At 59.0% G+C, this 24,240-nt stretch overlaps 1 protein-coding gene across 1 annotated transcript; it reads right to left on the bottom strand.

Moving 5' to 3' along the window:
* Nucleotides 1–201: 201 nt before the first annotated feature.
* On the bottom strand, nt 202–19,713 carry SRRM3 (serine/arginine repetitive matrix 3). The gene is made up of 14 exons (XM_074160638.1): nt 19,490–19,713; nt 16,265–16,366; nt 12,400–12,534; nt 12,153–12,233; nt 11,705–11,734; nt 11,228–11,296; nt 10,875–10,910; nt 10,621–10,671; nt 10,410–10,514; nt 9,644–9,815; nt 3,381–3,709; nt 2,617–2,844; nt 2,227–2,364; nt 202–418 (listed from the first exon to the last, which is right to left on the bottom strand). The coding sequence occupies exons 1-14, from the start codon at nt 19,711–19,713 to the stop codon at nt 202–204; spliced, it is 1,917 nt and encodes a 638-aa protein (XP_074016739.1).
* Between the last annotated feature and the right edge of the window lie 4,527 nt (nt 19,714–24,240).

Consider the following 24,240-nt stretch of genomic DNA (forward strand, 5'->3'; position numbering starts at 1 on the left):
GGGAGGGGATCACCCCCCTTCTAGGGCGATGCAAGGACTCATTTGAGTTTTTGGCGCCCCGCTTTCCCCTGCTGCCATGTCCATCCTTAGCAGACCCCAGCTCTTTTCCACCTCTCTGTCCCTCCTGGGGGCGCAGGTGGCATGAGGGGGTGGGGGGCACAGCCGGGATGGCGGGGGGGGGGGTGTCTGTGTCCGGGGGTCTCAGAAGCCGGCGCTCTCCGAGCTGCTGCGGCTGTTGTAGCTGGGGCTGCGGCTGGGGCTGCGGGAGCGGCTGGGGGGGCTGCGAGTCCGGCTGCGGCTGCGGCTGGTGCTGTAGCTGTCGTAGCTGCGGCTGCGGCTGCGGCTGTAGGAGTAGGTGCTCAGCGAGCTGGAGGACGAGGGGCTGGGTCGGTAGTAGGGGATGGGACGCTTGCGAGCGCTGCAAATGGAAAAGGGAAACTGAGTCAGGTCCCCAGCGGCAGCTTGGGGAGTGGGGGGTGTCCGGTAGTGGCTCCCCGGGCATGGCCGAGCATCCCTGCAGGGTTCAGACCGGCTGCGGGGTGTCAGGATGCGGCCGCTCAGCATCACTCCCCCTCCTCCCACCTCCATCCCCTTCCTCCTCCCCACCCCCCCCCGCCCCCCGGGGTGTTAGTCCTGGATTAGGCAGTGGCGAGGGCAGAAAGTGAGCAGGTTAATGTGGCTTTTGTGTTTCCCCGACACCAAAGATTGAAAGCTGCTGAAAAAGAGACGTTCAGGATTAGCAGGAGGCGAGCTGTGGCCTGCTGGCGCCTGAGGAGGAGGAGGGACATGGGGAGTATGGGGACATGGGGATGGGGGGACATGGGGGACATGTGGAGCCAGTGCAGGAGCCGGCCCCTTGTCCCCTTCTGCCGGCTCGGTGTTAGTGGGACTGAAGAGAGACACAGGCACAGCCCAGAGGCGACACAGAGGGGTCCAGGAGGAAGAAGAGGAGGAGGAAGGGGGAAGGTTACCCTGGGAGCCAGGCTGGCGGCGATGCTCTCCGAGAGGGACCTTGGGATGAAATGGAAAAGGAGAAGTTGGCATCACTGAGGCAGGACCACGCGGTGCCGGACCCAGGGGTGGCAGGGAGTGACAGGGACTGGGGACAGGCAGGAGGGCAAGGAAAAGCCCTGGGGCTTCTGGCTGGGCTACAGGGCAGGCAAGGGGGGCTGGGGGTGTTCCCCTGGCTGCCCCCTCCCCGCAGCATCCTCCAAGCCTCACAGAAAATGCTCTGCTCCTCCTGAACCCCAGCCAGAGCTGGGTCTGCCATCCCCATCCATCCCAGGGATGGGTGACAGGGATGAGGGGACAGTCCCTGCAGGAACTGTGGGTTGTATCCTCCAGCCAAGCCCTGCCACCTTCCTGGGGACATCCTGGCAAAACCCAGCTCGGGGATGGAACTACCCAGGCTGGAAAACCTTCCTCTGGGCTGGGAGCCGTTTTCCCAGCCCATGTTCTTTACAGGGCATCCATCGGGGAGGGCTGCAGGGAGCTCTAACCCAGCGGCTGAGCAGTATTTCTCCTGTCCTCCCTCCTTGCAGCTCCAAACCCTCCCACAGCGAGCCAGAGTTGATTTCTGAAGATCCATCCCCTCCGCCCCACGGCCCCGATCTCCCAGCTGATAGCTGGAGAGACAAATAGGTCAGGAACGAGGTAATCTCAGCTTGCCACCGGTACCGCCGCCAGCGCTGCATGCTAACGAGGTACTATATATGCGCACAGTGTTTCGTCTGGCACTAAATATTGCCTGTCTTAACAGCCCGAGATCCTGAGTCAATAGGATCTCAAGGAGGAGAAACCAGCTTTTGGAGGGCAGGGGAGAGAAACGCTTGTGGCCGATCGTCTTGCTGGAATATGCACACGCAGATTAAAATGAATTCCTATTTTCATGCCTCAAAATAGGAAGAGATCAGAAGGTTGTAATATTGGAGGCAGTCTAGTTATCCATCTGTCTGGGCCAGCTGAATTGCCCAGCTGGTCATCATCAGGGTTATCTACCCACCCGCAGAGCTGCTCATCCATTTGTCCATCCATTCATCCATCTGTAGGTCTGTCCATCCATTCACCTATCCAGCTATCCATCCATTCATCCACCCACCCGTCCATCCATCCATCCATCCGTCCACCCACTCATCCACACATCCTTTGGTGTTGGCTGGTGGCAGAGCTCAGTCCCAGGCCATGCTAGTGACCACAGCAGAGGCTTCGCCACGTGCCAGGACCCACCTCGTGATCCTCCTGGGCTCCATGAAGCTGGGGGAGTCACGTCTCCTCTTCCTGATGGGAGAGTAGCTCCTGGAGCGGCGCCGGGTGCGGGTGGGATCGGCGTCACTGTGGCGTGTTCGGGGCTCATTGTCCTTCTCTCTACACCACGAGGAAGAGGAAGAGGGTCAGGGGTGTGGGCTGGGGTCCCAGGGGGGATGCAGGGACAGCAGCTCCCCACAGAGGTGACACCCCCACCTGGGGCTGGCACTTCTAGTGCCACCGGGATGAGCAATGACATGTAACCCCCTCCCTGAGCCCCGAGGGAGCTGGGACCACCCTGAGGCACGGGTGCTCTCTGAGCCCATTGCTGGTACCCATGCCCCCCACCCCAAAGTCCTCCCAGGGGCTGACCTGCTGGCAGGTTTTTTCAGAGATGGGGAGCGGGATCGGCTGCGTCCTGCTCTCTTCTCCCGGGAGCGGGAGCGGGATTTGGAGAGGGAGCCGCTGGAGCTCCAGGAGCTGCTGCGCTGGCCGGGGCTGGGTGACGGACTCTTCCTCCGCTCCGAGGCGTGCCGGGAGTGCTTGGCCGATGACTCCGAGCTGCTGTTGGGCCTGCCCCGGTGGTGCCTCTCCTTCACCCTGTGAAGGCAGACCCCAGCACCTCCTCACATCTCATCTGCCATGGCCAGCAGGGTGTCCCTGCGGGAGCTGGGGACCCCAGGTTCCCATGGGGGAGCAGTGGATGCACCTACATAACCCCAAGTTTTGGCTGGGCTGCATCCCTGATTATAAAGCATGGGGTGCGCACCCACTTGGGATCCTGCACCCTATAATCCCACGCAGCCATCCAGGCACTGCCCTTCATGCTGGGATAATCCCTTGCAGGGAATGACCCTTTGTGCAGTGTGGTGGCATTGACCCACTGTGGAGCTTCCCTATCTCCATCTCCATGCCCATCCCCATTTCCATCCCCATTTCCATCCCCATCCTCATCCCCATCCTCATCCCCATCCCCATCCCTTGAGCACCCCAACCCCGCCCTGGTCCCCAGCTTGACCCCAAGAGCTTTGCCCAGATGGAACCGGCGTGCCCAAACTTTGGTGACCCCAAATATCAGACACCAGCTCCCATGTCCTGGCAGGGATGGCACGACTCCAACACGGACACCCCCTTACTTCTTGGCGTGGGCGCCGTGGTTCCTGTCGGGGCCGAGCGGTGGGTGGTAGGGGTGGGAGCCCGCCGAGCCCTCTGAGTCGCTGCTGTAGCCGGCGGGGCTGAGCGGCGGCGGTGGGGGCTCCCGGGGGGCCGGTGGCCGTCCCTTGCTCTGGCCACGGTGGCGAGGTGGCGGCGAGGAGCTGCGGGAGCGATGCCGGTGGCCATGCTTGGCCCTCTCCGGCGTGGGCGACCGGGGGCTGCGGGCACCATGTCGGCCCCCCCGGGTGCGGGGGGACGGAGGGTCCGTCCTGCCGTGAGCCCGCGGAGAGGGGGACGCCGAGGCCGGCCTCTGGCAAGGGGGGAGAGAGAGAGAGAGAAAGGGGGGAAAGGTGGAGGGGGGGGAAGAAAAGAAGAAAGAAGGAGAAAGGGGATTTTAACGGGGGGCACCGGGCCGGGGGCGCGGTTCACAACGTCAACGCACATCGCATAAGGCAGGCTACACAGACGCTACCCTGCACCTTCCTCTCGCCCTCGACAACGTGGGTCATGCAAACCTCCGCATGCAAAATGCCAAATAAAATAATTCAAATAAAATTTAAAAAAAAAAAAAAAAAAAAAAAAGAAAAGAAAACCAAACCCAAAGGAAGGGGTGGGATAGGAGCAAAAATAAAACTAAATCCAAGAAACCCCCGAGTCGTCGGGGAGGGAGAGCTCGAAGGGTAAGAAACAATGCTGTCCCCACCCCCTCCCCCCCCCCAAAAAACACCTGGAGCGGGGATAAAGCAAACCCCGGCACCCACCCGCCTCGACCAAGAAAGGGGAAGGAAAAGGAGGGTAAAACCCAAACAACGGGAGGAAAATGGGGGTAAAAAAGAAAAGATGAGAGAAGATGGGGAGGTGGAGGGGGGTGAGTAAATAGACTGAGCTGAGGGGAAGGGGTCAAACCAAAGAGGGCTGGAGGTGATGGCGGGGGGATCTGCTCACACAGAGGCATGCACATATATAGAGAGATATATGTTCAGATATGTGTAGTTTTTATAGATAGTACGGCTTTTGGCTTAAAACAAACCAAGAAACGAGGAAGACGGCACAGACCGACAATGGAGGGCAAGGCAGGGGGCGTGGGGCGGGCAGGGGCGAGAAGGCAAAAAGAAACCGAGAAAAGAAAGAAGAAAAACCATCCAAATCAAATCAAACTAAAAAAAAACCAAAAAAAAAAAACAAAAAACAAAACCATAAACCAAAACCAAACCAAAACCAAAGCAAAACTTCACAAATGTCCTCGTTACTGAGATAAACGAATGTCTCTGAGCTCTTCCTGGGACACGCATTGAGCTGTTAGCTGCGACTCTGCAGGGAACTGCTAAGTCCTCATCAGCACTCAACACAGACTTTGCTTTCTGCTTCCTTTTTTTTTTTTTTTTTTCCATTATATGCTTTTTTTTTTTTTTTTTTTTTTTTTAAGTCCCTCTTGGTTAACATCCACTTACCAAAAAAGTGGCATTTCCTCCTTTAGTAGGTAAGGTATGAAGAGAAGGGAAAAGCGGGGCAATATAAGTGCATCATTAGATTCACAAAAATGCAAGAGAGAAAGAAAAGAGCGAGAGAAGGAGGAGAGACAGAGACAGAGCCAGAGAGAGGAGAAATAAAACAAACCAACTCACTTCTCCTACAGGGTAGGGGGGGGATGAAACCCTGGGCCACTGCCGCGGCCAAACCCCCGTGCCGGGCTCTTGCTGAGAGCTGGGGGGGGGGTTTTTTACCCGGCCCCGGGGTCCAGCAGGCAGCGGCTCCCAAATATCTGAGCTCCTCCGAGCTGCAGCCGCCGCCTGGGTGGTTTTTTTCCCCCATCTTTGCTAACACCACTAGACCAAAAAGATGGGTGGAAACGGCTCCTGCATCGCTGGCCTCGACTGAGCTGGCAAACCCCAGCTCGGGGAGGGGCTTGGGGGGGCTTTGGGGGTCTCCTTCTCCCGATCGCAGCCCGGTGCTGGGTCCCTGAGCATCCCTGGAGGGGTGAATCCTGCGCGGGGTGGCGCTGAGCCCGGCCCAGGGGATCTAACAGGCTTCAGGGGGATTGGGGTGGTGTCGCCGCGCCTGGGGCTAAGCTGGGGGCCGGTGACCCCAATTCCCCAGAGGCCCCTTGCCCCAAACACACCCCATCCTCAAGGACAAGGTTCTGTCTGCCTGCCCCGCCACCTCCTAAATGCCGCTTTTCTTCCCGAAAGAGAAGTGGGCGAGGCGCTGGGGTGGGATCCTGGGGACCGCCATGAAGATGCTGCAAAAGGGATATAAGGCCACCGTGTCCCTGAGCATCCTGAGACAGAGGAGGGTCGCACAAACTGCCCCACACCCCACCGGTGGCGTGTCCTCCATCACCTCCTTGTCCCCAGGGACAAGCCAACCCCTCCAGCCGCACACCAGCCTGCTGGAGCCAAAACGGGGGGGATTTGGGGTGGTTTTTTTTAACAACCTGCTTCTGCTGCTGCTGCAATTGCTCCAGCGAGGGGGGAGGCTGGTGGCAATGGGCACCTCTGCCCATGGCACAAGCACTGGGGGACACGGACCCCTCCAAGGGGATGCAGCAGCCCTGGAACGGGGGGTTCAGCTGAGCCAGCATCCACGCAGGGGAAAATAAAACCAGAGAAGATGAAGAAGAAGAGGAGGAAGAAGAAGAGAGAAAGAGAGGGGTTTCCTCTTTCCCAGGGCAGCAATTCCATGCCGGTTGGCTACGCCACGGGCTCAGGATGCAGGATTCCCACCCAACCCCTGGGGCGGAGGGGTCTCCTGCCCAGACGTGCAGGAAGGCAACAAAAGGAAAAGCATCCCAAACAAATCCAAATGGGCAGAAGCTCACCCATTCCCCAGAGAGAAAACACTCTGGGGGCTTGCAGAGATGGGATGGCCGGAGCTAGGACACTGTCCCCTGCTCCTCAGGGACTGAGATGCCCTGGACCTGCTTCTCTCCACGGAGGAAGATTTCAACCTTTCCCCATCGCAGCCCCCCAGCATTTTCCCTGGATTGTTTGGGGTTGTTTTTTTTCTGTCATGGCCCAAGGAGGGGCTAAACCCACACATCTCCCCCAATTCCTCATTTCTTGCCCCATCCCTCCACCCCAAAACCCCCTGTGCCCAGGATCTGCTGCTGCTCCCACCCGTGAGCTCTGGCCCCTGCCCCTATTTCTCGCTAATTATCTTCGCCTTCGTTACCCAGCCCCTAATGGGAGACTGAAAGGGAGCAGCCGTGTTCGGCCCCTGGATGGAAACGAACACAAAGTCGGAGGGCTGAAAGACACAGAAATGCATTCTACCGACGGCACGAGGAGACGGGGAAGAGAAAAGGGGGGAAGAAAGAAAAAAAATATTACGTGGACAGGGCAAAAAAAAAAAAAATAAAGAACGTAAGAGAAGAGCATGGCTTTGCAGCTAACTGGGGAAAACCATACAAATAAAAAAAAAATATATATATAAATAGCCACCAAAAAGAGACAAAATGAAAAAGAGACAGAGAAGAAGAGCAAGAAAGGAAGAGAAAGAAAGTCAGAAAGAAAGAGAAAATAACATTAAATCAAGCTACGGTGCTTTTCAACAGGCTCATCTGCAGAAGTGAACGTGCAGAGGTGGACAAAATACCTACCTTCGCAATTGGCAGTGACAGGAATGCGATAATAAAAAAAGAAAACAATAATCTCCACATTTGGAGGGCAGAATGGGAAAAAGACAAGGACTCTTTAGTACGGCGATCCAGACCCCTCGGCTAATCCCGTTTGCTTTGCTTAGAATTTTTTTTTAAATTATTTTTAAAATTGGTCTTGTTAGCTTTTTTTTTTTTTTTAATTTTTCCTTTTTTTTTGAAATGGAAAGGTTGTGGCCAGCCGCCGAGTGGGGCGGCCACGGGGGGGTGATTTGCTGGCTGGTGTCTGTAACCCGGCTGCGTTTCGGTCTTAAAAAGTCGCTATATAACATGGCAAAGTCCCGGATAACATGCAGGGAAGGCGATGGATGGAGGTGGGACACGGTGAGGGTTGTTGGGGTGCGCTGCCCCAAAGAAAACCGGAAAGAAAGAGGGGCTGGAGGGTGCGTGTGGGCGAGGAGGAGGAGAGACCCGGGAGGAAGGCTGGGGAAGGCAGCAGGGATGGATGGAGACGGGATCGGGTATTTAAAAGGGAAGGCAACACCGTGCAGCGCCCCGGGGCACCCCTTCTTCCCGGCGGCTCTGGGGGTGCTGGGGGGTTAGGCTCACCCAGGGGATGGGCTGAGTCCAGAGTTTTTGGGGGGGTCTGCAGGAGGCTGGGGGGGGGGGGGGGGGGGCGGGTACCAAGGATGCTCGGCATCCATCCTGCTGGGATCCAGGATGCGTGCACCTGGTGCAGGATGGCCGCAGGGTGCTCGGCTTGGGGGGGGGCAGATAACCCAGCACCCAACGGCCTCATCCTGCAGCGGTGGAGGAAAACCACCCCCACGGCAGCAGGATCCGGCCGCCAGCCCAGGCAACGGGGCAGTAGCCAAGTCAAGGAGGCAACGGGCAATTCGCTCCACAATATCGAAGCAAGCCCGCTACCTTTGGGGTGTAGAGCTGCTTGGTTCTCTTCCCTTTTAAATTCCTTCTTCAAAATATAGAAAATGGAGATACAATGTTCAGCGGTCGTAAATATTTAGAAAACACATCTGCCTTTTTTTTTTTTTTCTTCTCCACATTAACACACACAAAAGCAAAAAATTCTAGAACAACACGACGACGACAGGGGGAGGAAAAAAAATATGAGAGATATATATTGTTTGCATTTCTGTACATCACAAGGGAAAAGAAAAGAAATCATGAGAAAGGAAACTAAAACAAGGGGGGGAAAAAAAGCACGTTTCAATTGCCCTTCCCTCCCCCTCGTCCCTGCTTCTGCTGAGCAAGAAATGGAAGTGTATATTACCGTTTGGGTTTTTTTCAAATGGGAGGCTAAAGAAAAACACAGATGGGATTAAAAAGAAAAAAAAAATAAAATAGAAACCAGAGAGAGAAAGAAGAGAGAGAGAGAGAAAGAGAGAGAAAGTTGTTGGAGAAAAGTCCCACTGGTGCCGGGGAGCCAAGGGAGCTCGGCGGCCTGGGCGATGCTGGGTGCTTGGGGAGGTGGGCGGGGGGGGGGAAAGGGGGGCGAGCCGGGCGCCTGGGTGGGTGACGGGTGGCTCCTCGGCACCCGAACCCCCCACACACACCCCCCAGCTGAGACCACAGGAAAGAAGAAAGCAGAGAGGTGCCCCGGAGAGGTGGGCAGGGTGCTGGGTGCTGCTGGGGGGCGCTGGGTGCTGGGCTGGGGAGGGTGAAGGGGATGTGAATATGGTGTGGGGGGTTCCTGGCCCTGTTTTCTGGGGTGCCCCTGGCCCCACAGGTGTTGGGGTGTCGGTGTTGGGTGCTGCCAGCGTGGGAGCATCCCCGCAGCACCTCGTCTGTGGGAATAAAGCCCCCTGGGGTGAGCGGGGACCTGTGTGCCCCCCCAATTAGTGGGGTCCCCCAGCACGCTGCCTTCGCTCAGCCCTGCCTCCAGCCCTCTGCTGGCTCCTCACCACCCCAGCACTGGTTAAACTGGGACTAGCTCCCCGGTCTCGCTGGGTTAGGGCTTTGCCCCACTCATTGTGGGAGCAGACCCCCAGGCTTCATCAGGACCCCCGGGGTGCCAAGGCAGGGTCGGGGACACTTAGCTCCAATGTCACCCGCCTTGGGGACACTGAGTTCCTAAAGTCTGAGCACCCAGCACCAAACCCCCTCCAAACCCCACCCTGGCCTAACACCAGTCCCCAGACTGGGTGTTGGGTTCCTGAGCGCTGGTGTTAGCACCTTGGCGCTGGGGAGGGTTGGGGCTGGTGGGGAAATGAGAATTTTCCAGCTTTACCCGTTTCTTGCCTGTCTGGGCTCAATCCACCCCCAGGGAGGTGCTGAGCCCGGTGGTGACACTGGCAGGTGACGCTGGCCTGCCAAGCCATCATCCCTGGGTGGGGTGACATCCGCATGTGTGGCTTTGGGGGAGGGATGATCTGTTGGCCGCCCGGAAACTTGCCCTCCTGAGGTGATGGGCTGGCTCCCCCAGGGAAACCGTGCACCCAGCGGAAGGTTGATGGGTGCTGGGGGGGGTTCAGCCTGCACCCCGCATCTCCCCCGTGTGCCCTGACTGGGCGAGGGGGGAGCCGAGTGAGCTGGGGAAAGGAGGGGAGAGGAGAGCCGGGGTGATGGGGGGTATCCTGCAGAGGGAGGAGAGGAGGGAAGTGAACGGTGATCCAAGAAAAGCCTACGTACATCCGAGGGCTCCGGGAGCAGGGCGCCGTGGCTGTGGCGGCCGTTCTGGGCGCTGCCCTTGTGCCCGTTCTGGTGTGGCGAGGCCGAGCGGCGGGGCGAGGGGGAGGACGGGCTGCGGCTGGAGCGGGCGCTGCTGCCCTTGGGGACATCCTGCCGGCGCTTGGGGCTTAGCCTGCGGGGCACCTCACTGTGAGACACCAGCATCCACCCCCCACCCCAACCCTGGCACAACATCGCCCTTCACCAGGCTCCGGCAGGACTGCCGGCCATGAACCCAGGCTGGGATGGCGGGGCAGGCTTTGCCGATGCAAGAAATGGGGTGATAATTGGTGTTTTCTGCTTTCTCTAGTTAAAAATTGAAAGCCTGGCCAAGAACCATGTTCCCAACTCCCCCAAGATGCTACAGCACCGTCCCGTTCCCCTTCATCCCCCCAAGGGTCCCCATCCCACAGACATCTCTGCCACCTGCCTCCCTGCCCTCCATCCCATCAGGGTCCCCATCCCAGGGACACCTCTGCCACCTGCCTCTCCACCCTCCATCCCATCAGGGTCCCCATCCCAGGGACACCTCTGCCACCCATCTCCCTGCCCTCCATCCCATAAGGGTCTCCATCCTTGGGTTACCTCTGCCACCTTCCTCCTTGCCCTCCAACCCCCAAAGGGTCCCCAACATGGGGACGCCTCTTCCACTTGCCTCCCTGCCCCCCCAAAACAGAGGCTGGGGGGGCCACTGGTGGTAGGGGTGGGGGTGCCGGGCTGCTCCTACCTGCCGGGGGATTTGGAGCCGCTGTCGTCGGAGGAGAGCGAGGCGCTGTGGGAGCTGCAGGAGCTGCGCCGGTGGGAGCGCCAGGCTGGGGACTCACTGCGGGACCTGCAGAGAGGGTGGCCGGGGGGGCCGAGGGGCAGGCTGAGCCGCCGCGGGGGGGGCAGGCAGGAGGGCACACCGCCCCACTCCCCCCACCATCCCGGCCCCTCACCTCTTGCGCTCTTTGTTTTTCTCTTTCCGTTTGTTCTTGAGGCTTCGGGACCTGTGGGAAGAGCCACAGGCTGCAGAGATGGGAGTGGGGCAGCACCCGGGGGGGGCTCGTACCCACTGTGCCCAATGGGTCCTTCCCTGTGGGCAGAGGGGATAGGGACAGCGGGAGGGCAGGGGACAGGAGGTCCCCAACGGGTGAAGCTTGCAGCCAGTGCTGGTGGCAGCGGGGTGGCTCCCGGCAGCCATCACTCTCACCTGTGTCTTCTCTTCTTCCGTGACCCCGACTCAGACCTGAGGGAGGAAGAGGAGGCAGAGCTGAAGGAAACACGCTGAGCTGGCCAGGGGGGGAGCGAAGGCCAGGCAGCTCCAGGGGATGGGGACAAGGGCAGGGGGGTGGCCCTGAGATCTGCTGCTGGATGGGGCAGGGGACGTCTGCTGTGAGGAGGTGATGACCCATGAAGAGCCGTCAGCAACCATCCCTATCCACGACTCCATCCCACCCTAGTCCTAAGGCCTGGGCAGCCGCCAACCTGCCCCACTGTCCCCAAACAGCCCCACTGTCCCCAGCCAGCCCCGCTGTCCCCAACACAACATGGTGTCCATCCTACCTGTCGCGTCTGTGTTTCTTTCCAGTCTTCTTTTTCTTCTCCTTGCGGATGGGTGAAGAGCTGTCACAGCTGGGGGGGGAAGTGGGTGTCCTTGAGGGGAGAGCAAGGGAGCCTCCAGCCCCATCGCATGGCCCAGGGGAGCCCCATCCCGCCACCCCCCAGCACCCCACTTTCCCTGGACCACCCATGGGATGCATGAACATTGCATGGACGTTATTTCCTGGGGGAATTTGGGGTGGGGGACAAAAAAGGGGCTTTTGGCAGAAGGGCTCCATCTGTCTTTGGTGCTGGAGCTTCCAAATCCCACTGTGTCCCATTGCCACCTCGTGGGCTCCACAGCCTCTAGCAGGAGACGGTGTGGCCAGTTCTTGCTGGGATTTTGGATGGGGACAGTGGGTGGTGGAGGCCAGTCCCTGCCCGGTGGCCCTGCATGCCCGGTGGGGACCCCACAGCCCACCCAGCCCAGTGGGCACTCACCTGCGCTCCGAGCCAGGTTTCCTCTTTTTGCTGCCATGGGGAAGGCAGAGAAGAGAGGGACATTAGGGACAGCATCCTGCTCAGGTGGCCAGCACTAACCGGGGAGGGGACCAGCGGGTAGACAGAGCCAGACCCTCTTGGGAGCCAAATCTGCTCTGTGGCAGCCGGCTCCTTCCCAGCACAGACTGGGTAAGATCCCACCAGTGCATGCAGTTGGGTGGGCTGGTAGCGTGTCCCACAGCACTGTGCGTGTGTGCACGCACGTGTGTGCATGTTGCACTGTCTGTGCATGCAGATGCATTGCACCTCTTGGAGATGCACGATTTGGGGTGCACTGACTCGCAAAGTTGGGAGGACTTGCCCCACCAGAGCCTGGGAAAGGGGGTGAGCCGGGAGGAGAGCTGCCCTCCTGGGAGAGGGGACAGTGCAGGGACAGCCGGGGGCTCACCGGCTCCGGCGGTGACCCGATTTCTTTTTCTTTTTCTTCTTGGGCGGAGGAGAGGTGGAGCTGCTCGAGCGCCTTTTCAGCCTGCGAGGAGAAAGCAGACAGGGTCACGGAGGGAAGAAACAACCATTCGGGGGGGGGGGGGTGTCTCCTGGCCTCCGTGTCCCCCAGCAGGGACCTGGCAGCTGGGCAGACCTCCCCCCCTGCACACACCCGCTCCCCAAAGACCCCTCTATGGATCCAGCCGGACCTATACTCGCGGTGGCCGCTGTCCTCACGGTAACACTCAGCCGAGCAGTCGCACTGCAGCAGGCAGCCCTCGCCGTATTCGGGGTACTCCACCGCGTACTCCTCCCCATCTGCCCCGTGGTGGTTTTCTATCACGCTGCCGAAGGAGGAAGCACAGGATTAATTTGTAGCTCCCCGTTCCCCGTCTCCCACCGGAGTTGCTGGAGGGAAGCCCAGAGTATCCCCAGGAGGTGGGGAACATCCCCTCCGCCACAGCATCCCCAGGGGGCCTTGGTCACCTCACTTGAGGTCCACAGAATCACAGAATTTTGCTGGTTGGAAGGGAGCAGGCAGCAAAGCCCCATGGTGGGGGTCTTTCTGAGGCTCCTGCCCTTGCAGTAAATCCCCGCCAGGCTGGCACAGGGACATCCTGGGGCTCAGGCCATCACCTCCCCAGGCTCAGCATTATTTGGAGCCCCTTTTGGCACTGCCCAAGTGCCAGGACTGAGCAGGGGGCTGGGGTCAGCCCAGGTAGGCGGTGGGGCCAGATTAGGGCGAGAGGAGCTGGCAGGAGGTTCGGGGGATTTGGGGGGATTATCTGCCCGCTGGCGGGAGCTGCTGCCTGGGATGATCCGGGCTTTGAGGCCAGCGGCCCCAGTGTGCTGCCGGCTCAGCACCCAAGCTTCAGGCAGGTGATGGGTGATGTCCCCCCTGGCCCAGGTGAGGTGGGGTGGGGGGACATCAGGCCTGGAGCCATCAGCATCTCTTCTCCCTCCTGAGTGACTTCGTCAGCATTAATTTTTCCCGCTGCCATGGAAACCAGTTGGAGGTTGCCATTGACTACCAGGGCTGCGAGCAGAGGCCTGGCAGCTGGACTGGGCAGGCAGGAGCGACCCAGGAGTCCCTGCCCAGCCTTTCCCTGCCATCCCCCACCTCCCCGGACCTCCTCTGCCACCAGCCCCACGAGCAGCATCAAACTCCCCTGGGAGCCTCCTGTTTGCTCTTGGGGGATGTAGGACATCTCACCCCAGGAGGGATGGGGCCATCCAGGTGTCCTGGAGGGAACCATAATGGATGGGGCCGTGCCTGGAGGGTGCCTGGGCACCAATTCCCAAAGGAGATTTGCCCTCAGAAACCAAATGTGGGTTCCTCTGCCCTTCCCAGCCCAGAGGTGTGTGGCTGGGGATGCTGGTGAAGAGCAGCCCCTGTGGCGCGGGTCCCTTGGTAGCCCTGACAGCGTCTTCAGCCGAGAGAAGGGATGCTCCCTGTCCCAGAGGGCAGACCTGAGAGCGGCGCATGTTGGCATGCCTGGTCACAGGCAGGCCCTGGGCTGTTTAACCCAATTAAAATTGATTTGGACCAAAATGACAAGTGAGGCGTCCTCCTCCTGACCATAGGTGATTGCTCAAGCGGATCTTGGGCTCTCTTCTGTGCCACAGCCATGGTTTTCTGGGTCCTCTCCAAGCGACTCCTGCCTTGGCTGTGCCCCAAGGGCAGGAACAGCCTTTCAACCACCCACTCAACCATGGGAAGGGGGAGAAAAGAGGAAAAGAGAGGAGCAAGCAGGGATAATTCCCTGTTGGATTCTCTGTGCTCCATGCCAGAGCTGGCTGCCAGCATCTCACCCATTAGCTGTGCTCAGCAGCTCAAGACGGGCTTGCACTGCCCCAATTATCCCTCCCCTCCCAGCACACACTCGCGTTTGCTTCCAATCCCACCAGCCTGTCCATCAAGCAGTTACTCCTGGGGGACCAGGCTGTGCACGCATGGAGACGGGAGCTGGAAGAGTGCAGAGAGCAAGCCAGGGACTCAGGTGGTCACGGCTCTGCTCAGTGCCTCAGTTTCCCCTGGGGAGTTTTGCAGATGATGCTGAGCTTCCACATCTGCTTTGAAACGAGACCAGCTGGTTCAGGCTCATAGTCCTGGCAGCCAAAGACCGAGCTGTAAAAGTCCAGAGAGGTGCTGGAGCAGGACCAGCCCATGAGATGTTTTCCTGAGTGCTCTCCCAGCCACCACAAGGGCTGTGGCTCTTTAATTAAAGTTTATTTAACTCCCTTGTCCAGCCTCTTCAACCAGTGCAGACATTTTTACACACAGGACATCCTCTGGCAGGAACTTCAGCAGCTCAGGTCCCTGCTGCTTGAAGAGCCACCTCCTTCGGACCCAGTTCCTTACCAGCCTCCTCCAAGCACCTCTGGCTTTGTTCTCCCCAGAGCAATCCTTTGCTTTGAGACTGCTCCTTCCAGCTCAGCATTATTATTTATAGCCCCTGGGCTAATCTTTAATGATTACCCTTCGTTTTTCAAAAGCAAGCCTGCAAAGGTGATAGCTAGGGCTGCCTGGGTAACCTTAAAGCACCTTCAGCTTCCCTATGTGCTCGTTACAGCATCAGCCCTAACGAGCCTGCCCGGGAAGATGCCCTGGAGATGACTCATGCCCCCACGGGCAAAGGCCACTTGTTAACACTTGGGCTTGATGCTCCGCACCAGGGTGACCTGGGCAGGTTGTTTTTCCCCATGCCTTGGTTTTTCCTGCCTGGAGGAGGACCCTGGATGCTTCGTGTGTCCCCAGGACCATGAGCCCCATCCTGGACTGGGCACAGCCGAGCTGGGTCCCTCCCTGCCCGGCGTGCCGGTGGTGTGGTGGGATGAAGGCTCTCCCCACCGCTGCGGCTTCCCTGCCTCCCCCCTCGCCCTATTTCCTGACCCTAATGAAGCATTAATATTCAGTGAACCTGCAGCATCTATTCCTGTCCCAAGTGACCTGGTTTCCAGGCTGATGGATGGTGTGCGCCGGGCCAGCCATGCTGCCTGGGCCATTAAGCATCGCGCAGATAAATCATCATCGAGCCAGGGTGGACCCTCGCGAGGCTGGGGACAGTCCTGCACAGGGCAGGAGGAGCGAGTGGCACGTTCCCAGCAGGAGCTGGGCTGCTTTGGACACCTAACCTGAGCCCCAAGCCCCCACCCTGGGCAGAAGCAGCCCCCAGGGACTAGGCAGCGTGGGGAGTGATTAGGAAGCTAGAGGTACTAGGCAAGAGCTCCTTGGAGAAGCTTCTTCCATGGGCATCCTTGGTGTCACACCAGCCTGATGGAGACACAGGTTCTGGGCCTACCCAGGTGAGAAGCAGGCTCAAGTCCTACTATCCATCCCGGGCCCCTTGCAACCGAAATTATTATTACTATTATTAATTATTATTATTGCTAACACTAATATTTCAGCAGCCAACCTGCCAAGCCATCGCCAGCAGAGCTGAGTTAACCCCAGCTTCACACTGGGAGACAGGAGGACTATTCTCTGCATCATGGAGTTAAGAGCAAGAACTGGAAACCGGTGCCCTTGCCTGGCTGGAGGCAGAAGCTCTGGGGCTGGAGGATTTCAGCCCCGGGAAGAGCAGGAGAGGTGACCCAAAGAGGCAGGAGCAGCAGTGAGGCACAGCAAACCTGCAGCTTGGTCTCTGCCACCAGCTGGTGGGGTGAGCCAAGCACCAACACCTTCTGCACTTGGGTTTCATCATCTGAGACAGGAGCATTGCAATGCTGGCCTCTCTGTACAGCACCCTGAGGTCTCCAAAAGACCAGCAAGATAACCTCTAACCTCTCCAGAGGTAGGATACTGCCTCAGAGAGGCAAACCTAGCCTCCAACCAACTGATCAACCAACCACCCAACCAACAAACCAACCATCAAATCAATCATCCATCCAACCATCCCTATTTACTTTCTCTACGTCCATCCATCAATCCAACCATCCTTATATATACCTTCTCCATATCAATCCAACCACCCACCCCCCCATCAATACTTGGAAGCAACCTGGGAAGTGCCTCTCTGGTATGAGAGATGGGCAGGACGCACAGAAGGGCCAACTCGGAGCTGCCTCACTTACATTTGGCGTCCATGCTGGTCCTCCCTGGTGAGCACGCCTTCCTTCTCCATCAGCATTTGCCGAAAGGTCCCCACTTTCTGCCGGATCTCCTCTTCGGAGTACCTGGGTGGGCAAAGACAGGGTCAGGGCTGCCACGGCTGGAGCATGGGCTCCCCAGGGACCTGCTGAGGGCATTCATACCTTTGGGAGCAACATGTGGCCAGAGGGGCCAGTCAGAAGGAGGGATGGCATGGTGACAGTCACCAGGGCCTGGAGGAGAGGAGGTCCCTCTGCTTGGTCCCTTGCCACCACCCTCTCCGCGGTGCTTGGCAGAGGAATGGACATCAGGAAGGGGTAAAAGAAGATGACCTTGATGTTGCCATCTCCGCTCCGCTGCCTCAGATTTTGGGCCACGTCCCCACCAAACCCTCCCGGCAGTGCCAGCATCACTGCTGGTGATGCTGAGGTTCATGTCTGGTACCTCCATCCCATCATCAGCCTCCCTCACTCGTCCCCGCGCTGCACCGGGGCCCCAGCAGCCGAGCCAGCTCTGCGCTAACGCCGAACGCTGACTCAGGCCGCTGCAGGGTTATTAATGAGAGACTCTAATCACTTTGTCCCTGGCATCTGAGAACAGCCGCAGCAAACCACGGCGCTCCAGCCATCCCCGAGGTGTCCCCAGGGAGGGACGGGTGGCAGCCCTGGGTGGGTGATCCTGTGCCGCATCCCATGGTTGCACAAGGGCACCCAAGCATCCCCCTGGACCAAAAACATCCAAACGGAGGGATGCAGTGGAGGGACCTGCAGTGCTCTCAGCATCCTCCCTGGGGACAGGGCTAAGGGAGAGGGACCCCTTGACACCACCACGCTGCCACCCTGGGAGGGAAGGGGTTTGGCCCTGTCCTTGCCCACACCATCTACAGGGGCTGTTGCAGCCCTTCCTCGCCATCATGTCCCATCAGCATCGCCGCTAACGAGCCCAGAAAACTGGGTGTCACGGCCTGGCTAAGCCCCGTGGCACCTCGCAGAACCTGTGCTGGGGATGGTGACACCCCTCGCAGCGCCATGGGTGTCCCTGGGTGCCCTTGGGTGCAGAGGGGCACATGGCAGCACCCACCCCGCTATGGTGCCCATGAAGGGGAACAGCGAGGAGAGGGGAAATTAATATTAAGAAGCTCATTTGCGCTGAAAGGCTCTCATTAATTCCCCAGCCAGCCAGGACTCTTGCACAGGAGGAGGGTGGCTCACCAGGCATGGAGGCAGCCTGGCTGCTTCCCCTCTCCTTGCACCCTGCCTGGGCATGGGGGGCCCTGAAAACAGGGCAGCACCCACAAATGCAGCTCTGTACTGTACCCTCGATGGTGGGGCAGCCAGCCAGGCAGAGCGTGGCCATCCCAGAGGACAGAGCCACCGGCCCTGGCCATCCCATGGCTATCAGCCAGCCAGCAGCAGCAGGAAGATGTCTGCCCGAGAAGATGAGCATTTGCTGCAGCATATTACTAGCACAGCCGATGCTCTCAGAGAGGGGATGCGAGGCCAAACAGGAGGTGACAGATGGGCCACCGTGGCTGGCCCGTTAGCAAATCCGCAGGGGGCAAGGCCAGGGCGAGGAACCCCCCCCGCGATCCTGTGACAGGGGCAGGAGCACCCCACCAGCCCCTTCCCTCCTGCACTGCTTATAACCCCATTGGAGGGATTTTGGTTTTGCATTTAACACATAGAATGGGTTTGGGAAAGGAAAAAAAAAATGCTGATGCTTCTTTTCCCAACAAGAAATCCAGCCTGCAGGCAGGGAATAACATCACAGGCAGCCCAGGGCAAGCAGCAGCCGGGTACAGCGCAGGCAGGAGGAGCCATCCGCATTTAAGGGAACAAGGGAGCGCTTAAATCCCCACGAAACCTCCTCTGCTGTCACACCCATGCATCCCGGGGGTCCTGCCCTTGGTGACAACTCCCCCGAGGCCGTGGCCAGGATGTGGCCCCCAGTCCAGGCAGAAACCTCAGGGGTGCAAAGCGCATCCCGTGCAACCCCCCCCCGGAGAGCCCTGCGCGGAGGGGAATAGCGGGCGGAGGATTAACCAGGTTGACCAAGATTATTACTGTAATTATATTATCATTTTGGTGTATCACCATCATCATCGTTATTAATAGCCTTAATAATAGCAAAGGCAATTACAGCAATAACAACAATACCAATTGCAATATTGCTATTACCCATTGCACTAATGATACTACTAGTAGTAAGATCCCTGGTAGGGTGCAGGAACCTGACAGGAGGCTCCAGGCTCCCCAAGGCGCCAGGTCAGCCTTATTTATTTCCATAACGACAAATTAGGAACAATCATTATTCCAGTCTGTGTGAGACAATTTAATTCTAGGTCACGCTTGCGCTCTTAATGAAAGCCTTGGCGAAGCCTTCCCTCAATCCATTTTCCTTCTCCCCAGCTGATACCAATCCCGCTCTAGCCGCCTGTGCCGAAGAATTTGCTCCATCCATCAGGTTTTAGGGAGCTGTCAGGGGGATCAGGCTGTTCGGCTGGTGCCAGAGCTATGGGGCAGCCACGGGTCTGGCAGGGTGGGGGTCTCCTTGCTGGCCACCCAGCCCCTCCTGCCCACCTAGGCAGGGATGCTCTCCAGCTCCCCTCGGGTTTTCCCCCAGCCCTTTGCTTCCCTGGGGCAGAGCAAAGGCTGTGGAGCAGCTCACGGTGCACAGCCAGGGGCATGGCAAGATGGGGGAGGATCCTCTCACCCTAAAATTTGGGGGAGAGAAGGAAGGCAGGACAAACTGAACCACCAAAACAGCTTCTCCTGGGACTAAACCCCAGCTCTCCCTCATCTCCCCAACACAAGAGACAGAGAAGGACCATCTCCCATCCCAGGCGTGAGGGGCACGGACTGGGCAGTGCTGATGGCTGCCTCCTTTCTGCCTCCACTTTCCCAGCATGACGAGCTGGGAGCCCCAGTTTCCAAGCGGAGGGGCTGGATTGAGCCCCCAACATGTGTGTGGACGCACTCCTAGATCTGCGTTTCTTGGAGGTGTTTAGCTTCAAAAATCAACCCACCAGTCCACCCCAAAGCTGCCTAATTCACCCAAACGTGGATTTGCTTCCAACTGGGGACATTTGCCACGTCAAGGTTGTGGTTTTTTTAGATAAGAAAAAGGGACAGAACAAGTTGCAAGAGGGTCAAAAGGATCCCAAGACATGGGGTCCGTCTCCAGCCCAGCCCCGATCCCCAGCCACTCACCCCTGCTCCTCCATCATCTCCTGCAGCTCCATGCACTTCAGCTCCACCCGTCGTTTGCGCTCGTGGTCCAGGATTTCCCGGTGAGCCTTCTTCACCAGGCTGGGCTCCACCAGACGCACCTCCTCCTCGCCCTTGTGCCATGTACCCGAGGCGCTGGGCTGCGAGAAGCCATTGGAGGCTTCCTGGGGGGAAGGCACATCGGCCCCATTGTTGTAGAGAGCCATGCTGGCGTGGGCGGCCTCGCCACTAGCAGCGCCTGGGAGGGAGAGAAAGAGCTGGGGGTCAGTCCCTGCCCTGGTTTCCCTCTCAGCAGGTTGATGGGGATGATGACTGAGAGATATGGGTCTTCTGCCAGTGCCCTTCCTGCCTCTTGCCTCAGTTTCCCCATCTGCAAAGCAAGGCTGGGGCTATTCCCATCACTGTGCCACCAGGGCTGCCTCATGGGAGAGAGAGGAGGATGCTCCGTGTCAGCCTTGTACCAGGGAAAGCCTGGCAAAGTGTGGGTCTGTGGCACCTGGAGCCATACGGTAGCAAAGGGACAGGAGGGCAGAGGTCCCTCTGAGCCCCCCGGACGCCACTGTCAGCCAGTGCAGGAGGGATAGGCATCCATCCTCACAGCCATCTGGGGACACCTCCCAAGCGTAGTCCCCATCCAGCAAGGGGATGGACCCAAAGACCTCAGACATCCCCTTGCACCCCCAGCTGCACTGTCCGGTGAGGATGCAGCCATGGGAGGGGGCATCCTGATGTCTGATCCAGCCAGCAAACTCCTGCTGATGCCCTCTAGCATCCACCGGCAAGGGGAGGAGAGGCTGCTGCCCGCCTGCCTTCTCCCTGCTCTTTCACCTTCACATGTCCCTGCCTCCTTCTTCCGCCACCACAGTCAATGTGTCCTTACTTGGCTCCAAAAATAACCCCTCAGAAGAGGACAAGCGTTCCCGAGCGGCTCTGGCACACTGAGGCTCCGGCTGATGCTCCCCGAGCCTGGGGCAAGAGATGCTCCCAAATCTCCTGGATCATCCAGACAGACACAACCCTGTCTCAGCAACCTCAGGCCATCAGCGCACGGCTGAGCACCCATTCCTTGGTCTCCCCATCCCACGATGCCTCACCTCCCCTGCCCAAAGCACCATCCCTCTCCCCAGCACGGGATGCTTCCACTGGAAATCCACTGCCTTAATTACCAGTGGCAGCCAGGCTGCAGAGGCACCGCCTGGGCTTTACCGGCTTCTCCTGCAAAGTCCTGCACAAAGAGAAACGAGGGCAGGGGGGGTGTGTGAAGGCAGAGCACCCTCCCTCGCTCTCCAAGCTGGCTTTGGGCTCGGAGACACAGCTTTTATCAGCAGCCGCTTCTCTGGGGTGTTCCCATCCCAGGGACCCTGATGGAGAGGCTTTTCCAAGGACGGGTGTTGCCTGTAAGTTGTTGCCCAGGTTGGAAGCTGCCAACCCTTGCCCACGATGCCCGGGGTGTCTGACACATGCTGCCCAAGGAGGACAGGGCTGAACGCTGGCCCGGGGAAGGAGGGACCCCTCAGCTCAGCATGGGCGTTAAGGCAGGACAGACGGACCACGGACTGATCCGCACTGTTTTGATCCCAGGGAGGGCTCCCCACTGTGCCGTTCCAGCGGGATGTCAGGCGGTTCAGAGCTTTCCATGGCTGTGCCAGGTGGGACAGAGCCAGGGTGGGAACAGAGATCACCCATGAGGGGCTTTGAGGACGTTTCTCTGCTGTTTGAGCAGAGGAAAAGCCTCAGAGCCCTCCCCTGGGTGGCAGGGGTCCCAGCCTGGCAGGAAGGCATCTCGCACCCTGTGGCATCCCCAAGGGACATCCCCGGCTTTCCCACTGCCACTGGCTACCCCACACACTCATTTATCTCCTGACGAGCCTGCCCAGGGAGGACAGCAGCTGACTGCTTAATTACAAGGGTTTTTTATTCCTTCCCCCGCCCCCCCCCCCCCCCATTATTACCATGCAGAGAGGAGCCAGCAGCCTTTATTTCCCAAGGGGCATGGAAGAGCAGGCAGCAGGAGATGCTGCCAGTGGAGCAGGAGCCAGCCGGGGCTCTGCACCCCATGGATGCTCAGCCCTGTTAGAGCAACCAGAGGGTCCCTCAGCCCCCCCTTGCCTGCAGCAGGCAGGGCAGCACCCACATTTCAAGCCCCATGATACTCTGCAGCAAGGAGATGCCCCACTTAGCCCTCCCTGCCCAGGGGGGACCCCTGACCTCAGCCCCCTCCGTGTCCCAGGGGGCCCCCAGACAGGAGAGATGCTGCAGAAAAGCCTGGTTTGGGGGCTCCTCTTCCTCTTTCTCTCATCAGGGCATGAAGTCAAAAACCGGGAAGGCAATTTGGGAATGGGGGAAGCTCCCCACTGGGAAGCCTTCACCCACTGAGGGGCTCAGGGAAGAAGAGAGGGAAGGAGAGGATGCTTTCCACAGCAGCCTCGGCTTGCTTTTCCCCAGTGGGAATTAATTTTATCCTGAGCCCGGCAGTGGGTAAATTCATTGCTGTGAAACCTTGAGAGCGTGTGGGATATACAGCCGGGCAGGTAGATGGAGGAGCACGTGAAATAAACGGGCAGCTGGGCAAGGGCTGCATGGTGGGGGAGGCATGCAGATCCCACCGGGAAACACTCTCCATCTCCGTTAAAAAGGATGCGGTTGGAGATATCCCTCTTCCACCCAGGTGGAGCTGACCCAGGGAGGGACACGAGACTGTTCTGGTGTCCCCTCAGCTGTGAGCGATATCCGCCGTGAGAGCTGATACCAGCCACCCTGCCTCAGCCACAGCTCGGGCAGGAAAACAAAGGAAGAGAAAAACCACCTGCAAACCCCCTCCCGCTATCAATAGCAATGCCCTGGGTGGAAAACGGAGCCAGTCCTACATCTCTGGTGACAATGGGGACAAGTCCCTGACCCTCAGGCTGGGTCTGTGCCCTCCCTGTCCCCAAAGGAGACCCCCAGTGACACCCTGCACCTGGGCAGCCCTGCACTCGCAAGGGACAGCTCGGGGACACAGGGTGGCCATCACCACCACAACCTCCATCCATCCGCCACCATGAGGGGACCGCCCGGCTCTGCCACCTCGTGCTGTCACCAAGCCTGTCACTAAACCCATCAGTGATGGCAACACGGCCCTGCCCGACCGGCAGCGGCTTCCTGCCTGGCTCAGCGCTACCCCCGATAATAAAGATGATGTTTAAATATTTCATTATCTGCAGTAATTACCCACAAATCATGGAGCACTGGCAGCCCGCTGCCCGGCTGCCTTGCCGAGAGGGAGAGGAGGCGTCTTGGGGCGAGCACTGCGCCGTGTCCCCACAGACTCCTAAAGGCTGCAGGATGCGGCTGGGGACAGTCACTGGCATCCGTCCCCACCACCCAAATCCCAGCAGTGCCACCCAGGAGGGCTCAACCCCCCCCCAGTACCATGGGCTGGAGCTACTGGGAAAACTCCCAAGCAAATCCCTCTCTTCCCATTGTGCCGAGCCATTCAACCATGTGTTTTGGGATCCTGATCTTCCTCACTGGTGCTCCACACGCCACTGTGGGGCTTTTCAACTCACAGGTGCTTTCTTCTTCCTGGATCAGAGCTTTTGGAAATGTTCAGAGCTGCCCCATCCCCATGCTCCATCCTCATCCTCCATCCCCCTCTTCATTCTCATCCCCATCCTCCATTTCCATCCTTCATACGCATACCCATCTTCCATCTCCAACCTCCATCCTTATTCTCCATCTTCCTCCCCATCCTCCATCCTCATCCTCCATCCCCATCCCATGCCTTACCACAGGCAGAAGGGAGGACCCTAGCACCACCTTTGCCAGCCCGGTGGGGGCCAGGACAAGCAGAAGGACAGACACACCGCGCTGTGCCCCTGTCACACGGCCAGCACAGGCCCCACCAGTGTGGGGTGCAAGGACCAGTATCGCCATCCTGCTGGGCTTTGGGGCTGCTGGTTTCCAGCCAAGCTTTGCACTGAGCTCCCTCCCTGCGGGCTGGGACCCCCAGGCACCTGGTGGGGTGGCCCCAGGACACAGCTGTCCCCATGTCCCAGCCCTGGGGCTGTCCAGCCTGGGCACTGAAGGCAAGCTCAGGGGTTCAGGACCTCCAGCCCAAAGGGAAAGAAGAAAACAAGGAAAAGGAGTAAAAGAAGTGTTATTTCACCAAACTGCTTTTGCCCTTTTATTTTCCAGCCCAGAAACAAGCCCCTTTCCGGCTGACTCTGCTCAAATCCCCCCACGGGCACCGCTCGGTTCCCCAGCCGTGCCCACGGCACCCCGGGCATGGGGCTGTGCTGGAGGCATCTGCCCGTCACTCCTGCCCGCTGCCGCCGCAGGGCCCTGCCGCGCCGTAATGCGGATGAAGCCGTTTTCCCGGTGGGAATGGGATGGCAGCGGGGGGTTGGCGGTGCCTGGATGCTCTCCCGGCATCTCCCCCTCGGCGGGGAAAGGCGGCAGCGGTGCCTGGGCATCCTCCCCCCTCCACCTCAGCTCTAATTAAAGCCGCCTCCGGCCGGTGCTCAATTAATTCTCACCACATCCAGCTGCACCAGCCAGGGCAACGGTGAGCGCCTGTGTGCCGGGGATACGGGCAAGGGATGCAGGCAGCGAGCCTGGGGCGGCAGCTCCATGGACCACTCATGCCTCGAGCGTGCCAGAGCTCAGCCCCAACAAGCAGGGGACAACCCAGCTGAGGAGAGGACCCTCCAGCCCCACCAGAAAGGCTTAGAGGGGTGGCCCCTGTGGTTCCC

The sequence above is a fragment of the Numenius arquata genome, chromosome 18 (assembly GCF_964106895.1).
Source record: "Numenius arquata chromosome 18, bNumArq3.hap1.1, whole genome shotgun sequence".
NCBI classification, from domain to species: domain Eukaryota; kingdom Metazoa; phylum Chordata; class Aves; order Charadriiformes; family Scolopacidae; genus Numenius; species Numenius arquata.